The 14,963-nt window shown below is 41.8% G+C and overlaps 1 protein-coding gene across 6 annotated transcripts; it reads left to right on the top strand.

The window, feature by feature from the left end:
* The first annotated feature begins 862 nt into the window (after nucleotides 1–862).
* rfx1a (regulatory factor X, 1a (influences HLA class II expression)) lies at nucleotides 863–13,284 on the top strand. 6 transcript variants are annotated; one of them, XM_041062008.1, is made up of 18 exons: nucleotides 863–970; nucleotides 2,606–2,900; nucleotides 3,395–3,504; nucleotides 3,594–3,692; nucleotides 4,358–4,455; nucleotides 4,555–4,978; nucleotides 5,707–5,888; nucleotides 6,694–6,813; nucleotides 7,052–7,185; nucleotides 7,382–7,500; nucleotides 7,768–7,874; nucleotides 7,985–8,136; nucleotides 8,798–8,895; nucleotides 9,354–9,503; nucleotides 9,698–9,906; nucleotides 10,321–10,474; nucleotides 10,561–10,606; nucleotides 10,709–13,284. In XM_041062008.1, the coding sequence occupies exons 2-18, from the start codon at nucleotides 2,711–2,713 to the stop codon at nucleotides 10,867–10,869; spliced, it is 2,553 nt and encodes an 850-aa protein (XP_040917942.1). In that variant the 5' UTR covers nucleotides 863–970; nucleotides 2,606–2,710; the 3' UTR covers nucleotides 10,870–13,284. The 6 variants fall into 6 exon arrangements, with proteins under 6 accessions (XP_040917942.1, XP_040917940.1, XP_040917943.1 ...); XM_041062006.1 differs by having other exon boundaries at nucleotides 2,606–2,986; nucleotides 3,395–3,486; nucleotides 3,597–3,692; XM_041062009.1 differs by having other exon boundaries at nucleotides 2,606–2,986; nucleotides 3,597–3,692; nucleotides 4,555–4,927.
* Nucleotides 13,285–14,963: the final 1,679 nt, after the last annotated feature.

Raw genomic sequence — 14,963 nt, 5'->3', positions numbered from 1 at the left:
TTTATCTGTGTATCCACATAGCCAAAGGTCACTCGTTTAGGAAATTACAATGGGGATGATGAATTTATAATTAATGTGACAATAACAAGCAAACAAAATGGCATTTTAGGAGGGTGTCCACCATGACACTCATTAACACAGTGTCATAGAACTGACCTGTAGAGGTCATGGGGACAATATCAAAATGCTATGGACCATACTTTTTATAAATGTGTGTTTCATGGCCAATTATTTGGTCCAACATACTGCATCACTTGTTTTTATTTATAACATAATTTTACAAATTACTTTTGAGTTTCAGTACACAGCAGGTGTTAGCATGTATATATTCTGTAGAATAATGGCTGCATGACCATAAAAAGTGACTGGGTTTGCCAGTTAGCTATCCAGGGCTAGAAGCAGCTGATAACTGGGCTGTTCACACTTTTTTTTACCACAGTTATGCAGTAATGAGACAACAGACATGATTTTTTAAATCAGATATATTGTATTTTATCCCATAATGTTTTACAAAAGTGATGACATTAGAACACTATTAGAACATTATCATTCGTTTTTTTCAGATAAGTCAAACAGTTGGACCCTGAGGCCATTCACGGAATGAGCTTTGTATCAGTGTAACCCAGCAGAATTATCACTTTTGCACAGCATCCACCTCAGGTGTAACAATTGTGTGTCTATGATAGACAGGGATTTTCCACAAATGGGCGTGGAAGGCTTTGTAGTAAAATTTTTCAGTCCGTGTGACTTTAAGACAATTTGGTAGAGCTCAGCCAATCAGAGCAACGAAGGGGGAGGGAAGGGAGCGGGTGGGTAGCAACAGTTGCCCTGGTGAGGACGAAGCGCCATAGCCACGGTAGCCCTGGCGACAAGAACCCAGCAACGAGAATCAACAACAACAACAACTGAATCCGCCATAAAAATAAAAGAAGACATTTTACCGGTGGGAAATACACACGTGGAACCAGAGGTGAAGCTCTTATCATATAGGAAATATTTTATGTCCATTAATGATTCAGCTGAATTGTGCTATTGCTTTTTTCCCCTTGTTGTTTCAGTAGCCATAACAGGCATCTGCCTGCCTGTGTTAGCTGAGTTTAGCCTGCAAGCTAGCCGTCGTACTGATAATCAGTCGAGTCCGTTTCTTGAACGGGGTAGTTTGTGCTCGCTTCTCATCCGAGTGACAGTGAATTGTGCCTGCCATGACGACGCAGCCACAGATGCAAACTCAAGCAGGCCGTTGTTATGGCGATGTCAAATGCAAAAGGTACAAAATGGCGGTTGTTGTAGAGACCAGTTAGCTTGCTGCCCATGTTCCCTTGCTAGATCGCTAGCATCAGTTATGTCACGACAGGCTTGTGCTCTCAACCGCTTACAACCAATGGAACGAGTTATCGGCAACGGACACCCGTCTTATTAATGGTATTTTACGAGCGGTTTATGGCGGTTCAACACATGATGCTTTTTTTCCAGTAGCCGAGTCAACACAAAACCAAGTGTCTGGGTACATAACGTTAACTGCCCATAAGGGAGGCCAAATAGAGATAGTCATGCTAAAAGTGTAAGTACTCGGACAGGTTGTGGGTTAGTGGTGAGGTAGGGGCACAGCTGGAACAATTTTTGGCAACTGAAACGTCTTTCTCTCCATAATGGAAAGTTGAGAAGACTGGGGCAGGTGGCGGACATTTAATATCCAAGGGGCGTGGCAAACAAGGGCGTTTTGCAGGTGCTTTGCTGGTCTGAGTTTAGTTTAACCTGTTTATGAGCAACCTAACGTTGTAATGAGATCTCTTGTTGACCATTAACGTAAAGAGCAAAAACCCACAAACACATTGGATTTTGAAACCATAATGAACCATTTCCCGCTGTCCTATCTTTTTGTCGATTTAACAGAGATGCACAAAGTTTATAAGTTAGTATCAAGGTGTACATGTTATATCTTCATAGACACGCGTGCCATAAAGCACAACAACAGAATGCACTGCAGTATTAACGCAATGTGGTGGGGATTTTTCCAACATGCGGCACAGACATAACTGTGTATGTGAAAGGCCATAAGTTGAGCGGTCACATTACAGGTAATGAGACACCGAAATGCTTGTTCCCGTCAATGTTCCTCCCCCACACATTAGCTGCACCACCAACAGGTCAGCCACAGTAGTACTTTCAGAACTCTTACTCAAAAAGTGGAGAGGTTGTGGGGGGTTGATCACTATTTTCCACTTTCCACTTCCACTTCCACTTACAAATCCTTACTTCAAAACTTTAATGAAAAACTTCTACTAGTTACACTTTTTAAAGGTCATATTTTACTATTAGCTGTGACTCATTACATTACATTTTTATTTTGCTTCATTCTCCAAAATGGAGTATTGTGTCGTCCCCCCCCCCCCCCCCCCCCCCATCCCCTGCCCATCTCTGTCTGAATGATTGTACAGCAGCTTGAAAGCTCAAATGACATTAGGGTATTCTAACCAAATAGAACCTGGAAACAAACAGCTTCTGTATATTTATCAGGCTGAATCTTGGCTTGACCAATTCAGAGCCCTGTGTTTCCTAATGTTTACTAGAGATATTTAACTAGTCCCTTTTTTCTTTTTCCAAGGGTGATTTCCAGCTCTTGTAATGGCCACCTCAGGCTACGTAGGTGAGATCCAGCCGGCAGCTCAACCCCAGGGAGCTGGTGTTACCGTCACACCAGGGCAATCTGATGCCAGCTCCACCCCTGCAACTGCCCCTCAGTTTCTGGCTGAGATCCAGACTACTGTGGCTACTGCAACAGTTGTCACGCCCACAGGCCAAACTACTACCACTGAACAAGCCACTTCCATCACCACTCAGAAGCCTGCAGCTGGTAGTCAAGCCCAGTCCACCTCACAGACCCAGCCAGCTCAGACTCAGTATGTGACTGCAGAGATCCAGGGCTCCCCCACACAGTCTGGAAATGCTCAGAGCACTCCTCAATACATTGTTGTCACAGTCACAGGTAAAGGCTGAACATCAAAAACTGTATATACCTTCGACTCTAACATAGACCAAGCTGGTTTAGAGCTTTGCAATTATACATGCGCACAGGTAGTGTTTTACTTAATAAATCCATATTTTAGTGGTTACTTCTCATAAAACTGGAGTTTCTGAACTTGTGTCTTATAAATGTTTCTAATTATTTTTCAAACATTTTGTAAACAAACCTATTTATTTTAAAAAGTAATGTCTTGACTTTATTAAAATTTGGGGAAATCGGTTAAGATACTTCAAATGTTTTCTGGATTGTAATTGTGTAACTAATTAAATTACTTTTACATGTTCAACTAAACACGTTAAATGCCTCAAAACATTATTTGTTGTTCTGAGTTTGGTGTTAACAACTTTAACATGTGACTTTGATCTTCAGAGGGCTCCCTTCACTCAAGTGACAGTGTGTCGGACTCAAGTCCCCCTCCAGCTGTGGTGCAGACAGGAGTTCCCACACAAGTTGTTCAGCAGGTACAGACAGCTCAACAGGTAAAATACACTCACACAAACACACTCACACACACAACATGAAATTATTTTTCCTTGATTCTTAAAACTATATAGTGTCTTTATCTCAGCAGAGGTCCGTGGTGCAGGCCACCTCTCAGATAGCCAAGACTGAGCCAGGAACCCAGCTCAGTGTCACCAGTCTACAGCCTGTTCATATCAGTCAGGAGGTAAGTTAACTACACCCACTAACACAGTTTATTATTGAACTGGTCAAGTATGATGTCTGAGTACAAAACATTTTTGGAATACAAACAAACACCCAGGTCATCACAGTTTCCATCTCAAAATGGGATTACATGTTAAATTTGACACATCAAAAACTTTACAACGCCTGCACATTTTGGTTTGACATTAGTCAACTAATCAGATCTGTAGTTGAACCTATCTCTGCCGGTTTCCAGCTCGCCCCCGCCACAGAGGTGACAGCATTAGTCAGGGATAAGAATCTAGAAGAATGGCACGTGCGTGATGAGATAGAACAGCCACAGTGCCTGACCCTTTGCCTCCCCTTGGATCTCCATCAGTATTACCACTCACTGTACCTGCTATCTATGTGTGGGGAGAAAGAGACAGGAGTCCATCCTGCAGTCACCAGCTCAGGCCCAGATCAGCCACCACTGCAGGCTCCAACTACCACTTCCCAAGTAGGTTAGGGACACAAGGGAAGAAGGAAACAGAATCTGCCTGAAACTAAGAAATTTTCCATTTTAAGTTAGAATGGTAAAGGAACTGTACGTGAAAGCTGTTAGGATTCTCAGATGATGATACAGTTAATACAAGCTAAATAGACGAGCAAGGATTTATTGGATTTGTGTGTGTGCTTGCTCCTTAGGTCCAGCAGCAGCTCACACCAGTGCCAGTCCAACATGTGTACACCAATCAAGTGCAGTATGTGGAAGGAGCAGACACCAACTACACCACAAGCACAATGTTAGAATTAAACTGTCTATCATTTGCGCATGTTCAGACAGAGCTGTTGTGCTTTTAAAGTCAAATTGTCTAATGCATCATTTTCTGTCTCTTATCTAGTCGCTCCAGCGCCTTTCCTTACACTGATACACCCTTGTACACCCAGACCACAGCTACCCAGTATTATGAAGGTCAGCCAACATCAGGCTCACAGGCTTCTACCCCTGGCACACCTCTGACCGTCTCAGTAACTGCTGGCACTACAGGGGGTGTATCCATGTTTGTGGCCCAGCCCACCAGTGCAGCAGGGGGAGGAGCCACAGTAGTGACCACGGGTGGCACCACCAACGGGGCAGGGGATGGGGCAGGCACCAACGGTGGCGCAGCAGGCAGCTATGTGATCCAGGGGGGTTACATGCTGGGCAGCAGCAGTGGAGGGGCAGCTGGCAACAGTCAGAACTACTCTCACACCGCCCGCGCCTCTCCAGCCACTGTGAGTATTACAGAGGGCGAGGAGAGTAGCGTGCCGTCGGCAGACAAGAAGGTATGCAGAGGCGCCAAGCGCAGGAATTTCTTCTCGTTTTGTTCTCATCCACACAACCCTTTGATGGCGCACACTGATGACGTCATAGTTGAGTTTTGTCAAGTGGAAAGCACAATTAAAAATGTGGAGATTCTCATTGGGGCCAGAAAATGTGAGCTGTGGGGTGCTGTAACACTATACTGCTATTGATCATAATAATTTTTGTTGTAACAGAGAATTTTTAACTGTGATTTCCTCCTCATAGAAAACAAAACCATGACCTCATCATTTTCATATCATTACCGTGCATGTGACGAGGGGCATTTTTAATTTGCCTGAAATGCCCAACATTATATTGTTCATCCCAAATTCATCATATTGAATCACATATGATAATGGTAAACAGCCTATGTTTGGCAAACATTCCATCAGTATTTCAGGTCATTAATTCATTGCATACCAAAGTTGTATGCCACGGCACGCAAACAAATGTATTTGTGTTTTCATTCCTGATTGACAAACTGTAGACGTGAATGAAATTTTTTTTGTGTGTGTGGGTGTTTGTATAATTTACTGATTAGAAAAATGTGTGTGCATGTACTGTATAGTGAGAAAATGTATGTATTGTGTTTGCAATTAAGTGCTCATATGTATGTGTGTACATATATTGAGGTGTGTTTTTCTGTTTGTGTCTATTGGCTTTGCTAATTGCACCAGCTATTTTCTCTTTTTCATTGCCTGCGTGTCAGGTACAGTGGTTGCTGGACAACTATGAGACAGCAGAAGGAGTGAGTCTGCCACGTTCCACCCTCTACTGCCACTATTTGCTGCACTGCCAGGAGCAGAAACTAGAGCCTGTTAATGCTGCCTCTTTCGGGAAACTCATTAGATCTGTGTTCATGGGACTACGCACACGACGCCTGGGCACACGGTAAGATTGGTCATCACATACCCAAACTCAGTTACAGAAAATATGATAGAGCATATACACAGAACCCATCTCTACCCCTTTTTGTACACAAGTTCCCTGACACCCTTACTAATGTGCTAAATTTTAAATTTATTTTTCTGCCTAATTTGTTTCCACTGACATGCTTGTTTATGATCAAAGTTTTAAATATCAACAGAGAGAGAAAAGTGCAGAGGCAGCACTTTCTCTCCTCTCTCTGGTCTTCCTACCACAGTGATGCACGTCAGCAGCATAGAGCTAAATGCCATACAATTCATTTAACAGACACACTGGATGCATATAATCCATATGCATGTAGATCTCAACCAGTGGACAAATGCAAAGATTCCCTACAGGGGAACAAGGGAGATTTGTCTATGAAAATCTGCAGAGCTCTTTGGAGCGTTGCAAACTGTTCACCTAGTGTAGGAAGACATGTGGGTAGAGATGAAGACAGACAGCATGTGTGTGGGTGAGTGAGTTAGACAAAGGAAGGGAGAGTGAGGAAGTGTTTTTTTTTTACTTTTTAGAAATGTTTGGTTATATGAGTTTAATTTAACTTAACCATTAACAATATGGTATGTTTGATTATTGTATTTTATGAAATCAAAATTATCCATTTTTAAATCAGTCTGGAATGAAAATGTGTGGCTTTGGGGGAAATTACTGCAGGTTTAAATGGACACCATCAACTCTTTCCTCTCACATCCCTTTTGTTTTTTCCTCCAGACACTTAATATGGGAGGTCCAGTTTCATGTAAAAACACTTTTCATCTGTTTTTGACAGGGGTAATTCTAAATACCACTACTATGGGCTGAGGATCAAGGCAGGCTCATCTCTTCTCCGTCTGATGGAAGACCAGCAACATCTGGCCATGAGGCAGCAGCCCTTCTCACAAAAACAGAGGTACACACATAAATGTCCCTACACACACTAAAACACTGATTACATTACTGTAACCGTTCCTCTGTTTTCCATGTTATATGTTATATGCTATGTCTCAGCTGTGTATATGTTTTTTTTAACATTCTGTCATATGATAAGATAGAATTGCCATTTCCTTTCACTTTATTATTCATCATCTTGTCTAGACATGAATGTTTTGAGTAGGATGTCTTATGTACATTATCCTTGTTCCCACCAGGTTGAAGCCTGTGCATAAAGTGGAAGGAATGACCAATGGCACAGCATCAGGAGCAGGCCAGCAGCAGCAACAGCAGCAGGGGTCAGGGCATGTGGACATCAGCACCCAGGTTCAACAGTACCAGCAGTTCCTAGGTGAGTTCAGTGAACAGTGAACAAATACCTACATGTATTAAAGTGATGTTTAAGGATTTGGCAAAAAGAAGCTATATGAGTCTAATGGTATGATGGCACAGTATTATTGTGAAGACACAACACACATACATTTAATACAATGTTATGTAGTTGATGATGTCTCTCTGAGTATCCAGTTTTCTTGTGTGTATTTCAGATGCATCCAGGGCTCTCCCGGAGTTCCCGGACATCGACCTCCAGGGGAAGTCTCTGCCAGAGGGCATTGAGCTGGAGCACATTAAGAGCTTTCAGCTGCTGTACAGAGAACACTGTGAGGTAACTGATTGACAGGAGACTGGTTAGCTGCCAGGCACCCTCTGAGGTTGACTTTTCTATCCAGTTATCACTGGGTCAGTGGAGAACTAATCTGAATGAAAGTAAACCAACTGTAACTTATATAGGGGTAGGGGTAGGGTAAAGTCCACAAAAATGTAATGTTCTCATTTTCCTCACATTGTGTGAGTTCAGTCCAGTAATCTGTATGTGCTCATTCATTCATTATCAGTCAGTAATGCATGAGATGTTTTCTCTGTGTTCTTTCAGGCCATACTGGATGTGATGGTCAATCTGCAGTTTACCCTGGTGGAGACACTGTGGAAGACCTTCTGGAGGTTTAGCCAGAGTCAGGCCGGAGATGCCACGTTGGCTGTGTGAGTGATTAGGTCTTAAAATCAAATTCACAGAATTCACTTTCTGTCCTTTCTGTTCTCCTTTTGCAACAGCAGTTCTGTTTTCATACAAACTGTGCACGTCTTGACAGTCATGACGAGTCAGAGAAGCGTCTCCCTAAGTCCTGCCTGGTGTTGCTGTGCAAGTATGAGCCAGTGCTGCGCTGGAGCCGTGACTGCGACAACAGCCTGTACCAGGGCCTGGTGGAGATCCTCATCCCTGATGTCCTCAGGCCCATCCCCAGTAAGACCCCAAAATAAGTATGAATATGCAGTGAAACACCTTGACCTCCAAGCATCAAAAGTGACGCCACAGAAAAAAATCTGATTTAAATTTTGACTGTTTAGCTTCCAGTTGACATTAAAGCACATACGTACATACCTACTATATATGCCAATACAAATATCCAAATGAGGGCTCTTCTTAAACCTTAGAGTCAGCTGGAACTATTCAGAATGAGAGAACAGGAGTGAACCTGACATTTCACACGTACAAAGAATTTTGTTTTTTTCATTGAAAAATTGGAACTTATTCACTGGCTCTGTAACAGCACAAAGCAGAGTTTTTCCTCATTGTGTGCCCATTGTTCTCTGTAAGCTGACTTACTGGCAGTGAGACTTGTTTTTATTTCAGTTTCAATTTTAGTAAGACTTTAAATTTAGTTTGTAGACTACTGTGAGGAAGCTGTTTTCCTTAAATCCCCCCTGCATTGGAATGACAATGGAAATCCAGCTGTGCGAAAACAATACATGGACAGCAAATGTTTGTCCACCAAAGAATTATCTGTGTCAACCAGGTCTTTGATAATCATTTATCCTGGCACATTCTCAAGGAATAAGAAAACAGAAACTTACTCTGAAATGTCTAATATAATTTTTTTGTCCCTACTTCCTCCTGTCCACAGGTGCCTTAACTCAAGCCATCCGCAATTTTGCCAAGAGTCTGGAGAGCTGGCTGACTAATGCCATGATGAACATCCCGGAGGAAATGGTCCGCATCAAGGTACACTCCCCTTGCAGTAGTAGCTTGCAGATGATGGAAGATGTTTGTTGTTTGTTTTCTGAGCCCTGTAGCAAGCTACTTTAGGTCTGTAAGATCAGCTGTTACGAAGACATACTTTTACAATATAATTGCAGCATCATTTCTAAGTAAGTCATGACATTTTCTCAGTGTAAATGCCAAAATGGGCCACTTTACAAAGATTACTGATCCTGACAAAGTTATGTGCCTAAATGAAGACACAGAGTCATGTTGTAAATATAGGCTTATAACACATAATCAGTGACATGCCTTTCCCACATGCCCCTTCTACTCTTTAAGGCCTAAGTAACCAACTTAGTCCCAAGAAAACTGTTACATTAGGTTATTTGTAGAGATATTTCTATGTTTGCCTATCATTTTATGAGAGCATGTATATTTTTTATGTCTGAACTGTCATATTCCTCCTTGTGCTCTCTCAGGTAACTTCAGCCAATGCATTTGCCCAGACACTGCGTCGCTACACCAGTCTGAACCACCTCGCCCAGGCTGCCCGAGCTGTCCTCCAGAACACGGCTCAGATCAACCAGATGCTCTCTGACCTCAACCGTGTCGACTTCGCGAACGTCCAGGTTGGCTTAGCCTCTGAATGCTGCGGGCTGGCAGCATTCATGACACCTCACATGAATTTCAGCGTTTGTGGTTGATACAGGCCTTGATTTTAGTGCTTAGTGCATATGCAAGATGCACTTCTACTGACACAAGTATAGCAAGGTAAGAGTGCCTCTTACTGACACATTTTCCTCATCTGGTTTGCCATTTGCAGGAGCAGGCTTCATGGGTGTGCCGGTGTGAAGACCGCGTTGTCCAGCGGCTGGAGCAGGACTTCAAGCTGACCCTTCAGCAGCAGAACTCCCTGGAGCAGTGGGCTGCGTGGCTGGATGGTGTGGTCTCCCAGGTCCTAAAGCCATACCAGCACAGCCCTGCCTTCCCTAAGGCTGCTAAGCTCTTCCTGCTCAAGTGGTCCTTTTACAGGTGTGATGGGAGAGAAGTTGGAGGGTTATTTACATGTTAAAATGGGACTGAAACGTTAGGGCCAAGCAGTTTGTGAGTCTTCTCTCGTTCACTGTGTGTCCAGGTTAGTAAGAAATATAAGGTTGAGGGAGCCAGTGTTTAATCAATACTAATCAATACTAAAAAAGTCATAAGTTGCAGCACTAGTAAAAAAAAAATAGCCAAATTAATTTTTAGCATCTGCTTAGTTGCACATTTTCAGCTGAAATAAGGGATTTGAGGTAAACAAGTGACTAACATAGAAAACAGAAATTAGCCAAGAGCAGACTTTCTCACAGCGAGCTGTTGAGAAACACTTCCTGTTCGTGGTTAGACATAATAGTTGCAGAATACATATGTAGCTGTTTCTTCATTCCCGCCATCTCTGCTCTCCAGTTCCATGGTAATCAGAGACCTGACCCTGCGCAGTGCAGCCAGTTTTGGTTCTTTTCATCTGATCCGCCTGCTGTATGACGAGTACATGTACTACCTGATAGAGCATAGAGTGGCCCAGGCTAAAGGAGAGACCCCCATTGCTGTAATGGGAGAGGTACCATCACACACACAAAAATAAAATAAATAATGTCAGCCATCTTCACAGTACTGACACCATTCTTCTTACCTTATTACCTTTAGTTTGCCAGTTTAGGTCGGGGTCTGAACCAGATGGATCCTGACAAAGGTACTTCCAATCTACATCGTGTTTCAGCTGGATCTCAGACTATCTACAGTCCTGTCCCAAGCATGGTTGGTAACCCCTGCCTTTTACCCTTGTCTATGACAGAGGAGGAAGAGGAGGAGGAGGAGGAGAGCGATGAGGAAGGTCAGGAGCTGTCCCTTCCCTCAGATGGGGCCGTGCTAGGAGAGGAGTCTCTGGAGCCACCAGCCAAGCTGGCCAGAACTGACCAGAGAGTCCTGTTCAGCACTGGCTCAGCTGACAACTAACCACAGAGTAACACTGCTGGGTTGATTATATTGGTCGTACAAACACGCATAAATGTACAAAGAACACTAATTTATAACCTTGATACATGTATATAGATCTTGTAAATGTGTGTGCACACTCTTGCTGCATACTGTAAGTGTCCCACTTGTTTACGCACACAAACACACACACACACACACAATCACAACACACGGTATCTCATTCAGTAACTGCTGCTGCCTGGATGGCACAACCACCTGTTGGCACCACTGATTCAATAGAAAATCACTGGCATTGCAATAGGATGTGGCTTCAAAAACCAGACTCTGTTCAGTTGTATGGATTCTGTAAAATTGAACTAAAGCCGGGCATGTTTTTTTTTTCCTCTCATTGCATTGTAACCTGTAGCCTCGCTGAGAAACTTATGCCCACTCAATCAAAGTGATCTTGAAAGTACTGTGATGTGTGTGTGCTAAGCTAACTTCTACAGGAGGGGGGGAGGGGCGAGGGAGTGGACCTTTTGATAGCTGAATTTAGTTATTACTAATTCATTCAGAAGGTTCCAGCAGGCAGTTGGGATTTTGGGTGGGTTTGTCGTGTGTGTGTGTTTTCTGCCTGCTTCTATGAGCACAGGGGTCATACCGTTCTGCTGTTACTTCTGGAGGCTGACTGAACATTGCTTCTCTATGATGGTGTGTGTTAACGTGTGTGTCTGGTTGTGTGGTTGTGAGTCATGCAAAGTGTTTTCTGTAGATATTTTCTAAGGCATTCAGTTTGTTTTTTTCTTTCTTTTGATTTGGGAGACGTGTGTAGATTTTCTTTGACTGTATTCGCCTGTAAAGAAAACGTCGTGTTCTTGGAGTGCCTGTCGCAGCTGCTGCACACACACTTGTAAAGATAAAGCTACGGCTGTGGAATAGGGGCTCCCATTAGTTGCTGCAAAAAATCCTCTCTCATTTATTGAGCATCTGGTTCCATGAGAGAGGTACTGTATGTGTCATATATTTATGTTCTAAGTGCTTCATTCCTGTCCTTCTAATAAGTTCCTCTGTTGCCTCATTTTCCTTTGACTTATCATTTTCTTGCCTTATTTCAATATATTTTTCCATGTGTGCCAAACCTGTTTGTTTTGATCCCAGATCCTGTTGTTTTTAAACTCTCTATGTTTTAAGGAGGACTGTGCCTGAGTAAGAACGGTGATATACTTATATTCTGCTGTATATTTATCCACTATTTTGAATTTTGTTGTCACTAAGTGAACCTCTTGTGCCGTGTATGGTGCTGTGTTGTCACACATTGTAAGCAACCTTTGTGTGCATTATTGATTTGTGATTGTACGTTCAGTTACCAATCCTCTTTCATACCTGATGACTTTTCCACGAACAGGCTAAGGCCCTGCCTCTTTGCACATATTGACTGTTGTCTTTAAAACTCAGAGAGAGTTAATTTCAAGTGTTTTTCCTTTCCTTTGATGTTTTAGGTGTTTTTTTTTATGGTGGGGTGCAGGTGTCAGATTTCTCGCACCACTCAGTGTGGTTCAGAGAATTTGGTGTGAGGTGAGAGATCTCATGGCTCTTTCTGCACAGTCCTCCACCAATGCTCATCTCCCTTATCTCACTGCGTTTCCGCCCTCCTGCCAATGGCTTTGTTTTGCTTCAAACATCCATATTCTTAAACACTGTTCATCAAGATTAGTTGTTGCAGACATGTCATTTTTTGGATTTTTAAATACAGTGTCTTTAAATAGCTGCAGTGCACGTCTTCAGCGGGCACTGCCAGCCTCAAACCAGCACATCATCCTTTATATGGAGTCTAATGCTACCACAGCTGAGTACATTATCACTCCAGTCTTTTAATGATCTACAGCATATAGAATGGCCATTGTTTACCCAGTAAGAAAAATGTTTAGTCATTTTTTATAGTGCATTGTTTCTTATGTACAAAACAAATTGAGAAAAAAGATGTTCAGTGGCAGTGTTTTATGAATTTGGTCTGCTATAAGTATGACTGTGCCTTTGGAGGTGGTAGAATGCAATTCAGATGTTTTTAATTTTAAAGATATAAATTAAAACATTTTTAAAATTGCACTGCTGTTGATTTATTTTCTCACACTCAGGAAAACCGTCAGAGTTCTAATCTTCCTGGGTGGCAGTCACACAAACGCAGTTGTCTGTGACCACTTCTGATGTAATGTACCAGAAATGACAGTGGAACTGAAACCAACCTTACCGTCAGTCATGTTTCTTTGAAACTAAATGTTGGCTTGCTTGTGCAGGTAACACAAACAGATCAATTACACTGTCAATTTTAAGTTAACCTAAATCTGGGCACACAGTCACAGGTTTCTGAGAATGCCTTCGGTTATCTTTTTCAAAAGAGATCGAGCTTTTGAAAAAGATAATTATGACATCTAGTGGTGATTTATCACAACTGTGTTTCCGTCACTATTTGTAAGGGAACGTGCGAGACAACAAAATGTTCAACACACATTTTAAAGTAATTGATATATGCCCCCTTTTTAATTCAGAGTATTGCTGCTGGTGGTCATTTATTAACAATATCAACACTGCTGCCAAAGGCAGGCTCACAGCTGCCTTACAAGAATCATACCTGATACATCTGTGTATGTCAAAACCAACAGCCGTTTATATTGCTAAATGTATGTACATGTACAATATATCTTAAAGTGAGACACAGTGGAAGACTAAATTTCATTCTTTTGCACACAAACAGTGACTGTGGGAAGGCGAAGGATCGTCAGAGTCTTGTTGGCATCCATAAAAACCAAAGTAAAAAGCAATAACATGCAGCCTTGAGTCGAAACAAAATCACAGCCTGGTTTAAATGTAGCCTTATGAGACATGTTTCCATTGTAGAGGGGCCTGCAGATATATGAACTACAGAGGGTGACAGAACCTCCACATGAAAAACATTACACTTACACACATTACACAAATCACTACATAAGAAAAAGACATATGCAGTTGCGTCAAGGTGAAGGCCCATTAGGAGTCTTGTTGGTTTTATAAGTTCTGACAATCACTTCATAAGAGTTTTCCAAGCAATATTAAACACCAAGCTGGCCACATTTAAAATGCATCTTTTTCTTTGCGTTTCGGCCTTCCATCCACAGTAAGCCGGTGTTTTGTTTGTTTTTTATTTTAACCTAGAATAGACATTTGAAGAAGCAAAAGAGGTGCATGAACTGCTGATGGACATGTGATAAAAATGCAAAACAAACTGAGGCAAAAAAGAAAAATCTCAATCTGTGGCAACATGAACCAAGCACACTACATCAGCCACTTGCATCCAAGGCCAAAACAAGAATTCATAACCTCATGTAAGGCGCATAATTCCTGCAACCTATGAGCACTTAAAAAAAACAAAAAAAACTTGTCTTTCAATCTTTGAGGACACCAAGACAAAGTCCAATATCATTCAGTAAAAAATCTTAATAAAAACCTTTAAATCCTTATGTGAATATCTGATGTATTTCCACACTTCATCCTTCATACAACTCATGGCTTTGCATCTTAGAGAAAACTTTCACATCATTACACAGTTAAGGACTTGCATGTCACCAGTACAAGGCCAACTTAAGCTGTTCTGCAGGTGGCCCTGCTCTTTGTTAGCTGTTTTTTTTTCCATTTACTTCTGTCAACCTTCAGCAGTTATTAATCATCCCACATGCATGAATCACAGCTGTAGAATTCTACTTGTACACTATAAAACCGTCACTCATACAAAGGACTGCAGGTGAACACATTCATAAGCTAAAGAAAAAAAAATCTAACTTTACACCATGCAAGCCTCACCAGAGGGAAATGTGATAATTAAAAAAAAAAAAATCAAAACACTGAGAAAATAAATGATCTTTAAAAAGGATTTTTTCTGATTTACTACCTGTACCAGATACACAATATGATTATAGTTCTAATAGCTCTGTGCAATTCAGTAAATATAACACTGAGATGTGACGGTTAGGCCTTTAAAATGGTACTTAGATGTCTTAAGAGAATAATAAAAGAAAGATGAGATAGATGTTATTGGCATTTCAAGGCTTCCATTGTTTATAGTGGCATATATAAATATGTGTAGAGGCATCAAGAAGCTT

The sequence above is a fragment of the Toxotes jaculatrix genome, chromosome 18 (assembly GCF_017976425.1).
Source record: "Toxotes jaculatrix isolate fToxJac2 chromosome 18, fToxJac2.pri, whole genome shotgun sequence".
NCBI lineage: Eukaryota > Metazoa > Chordata > Actinopteri > Toxotidae > Toxotes > Toxotes jaculatrix.
The sequence above is the reverse complement of the archived record's forward strand: the minus strand, read 5'-3'. Positions and strand labels throughout refer to the sequence as shown.

Bases quoted from the DNA above. Each gene is read 5' to 3' on its own strand.
- rfx1a (XM_041062003.1), top strand. From the start codon at position 2,626: ATGGCCACCTCAGGCTACGTAGGTGAGATCCAGCCGGCAGCTCAACCC. The intron at 4,456-4,554 runs GTTAGAATTAAA...TCTCTTATCTAG, and splicing joins AACTACACCACAAGCACAAT to TCGCTCCAGCGCCTTTCCTT. The intron at 7,875-7,984 runs GTGAGTGATTAG...ACGTCTTGACAG, and splicing joins GGAGATGCCACGTTGGCTGT to TCATGACGAGTCAGAGAAGC.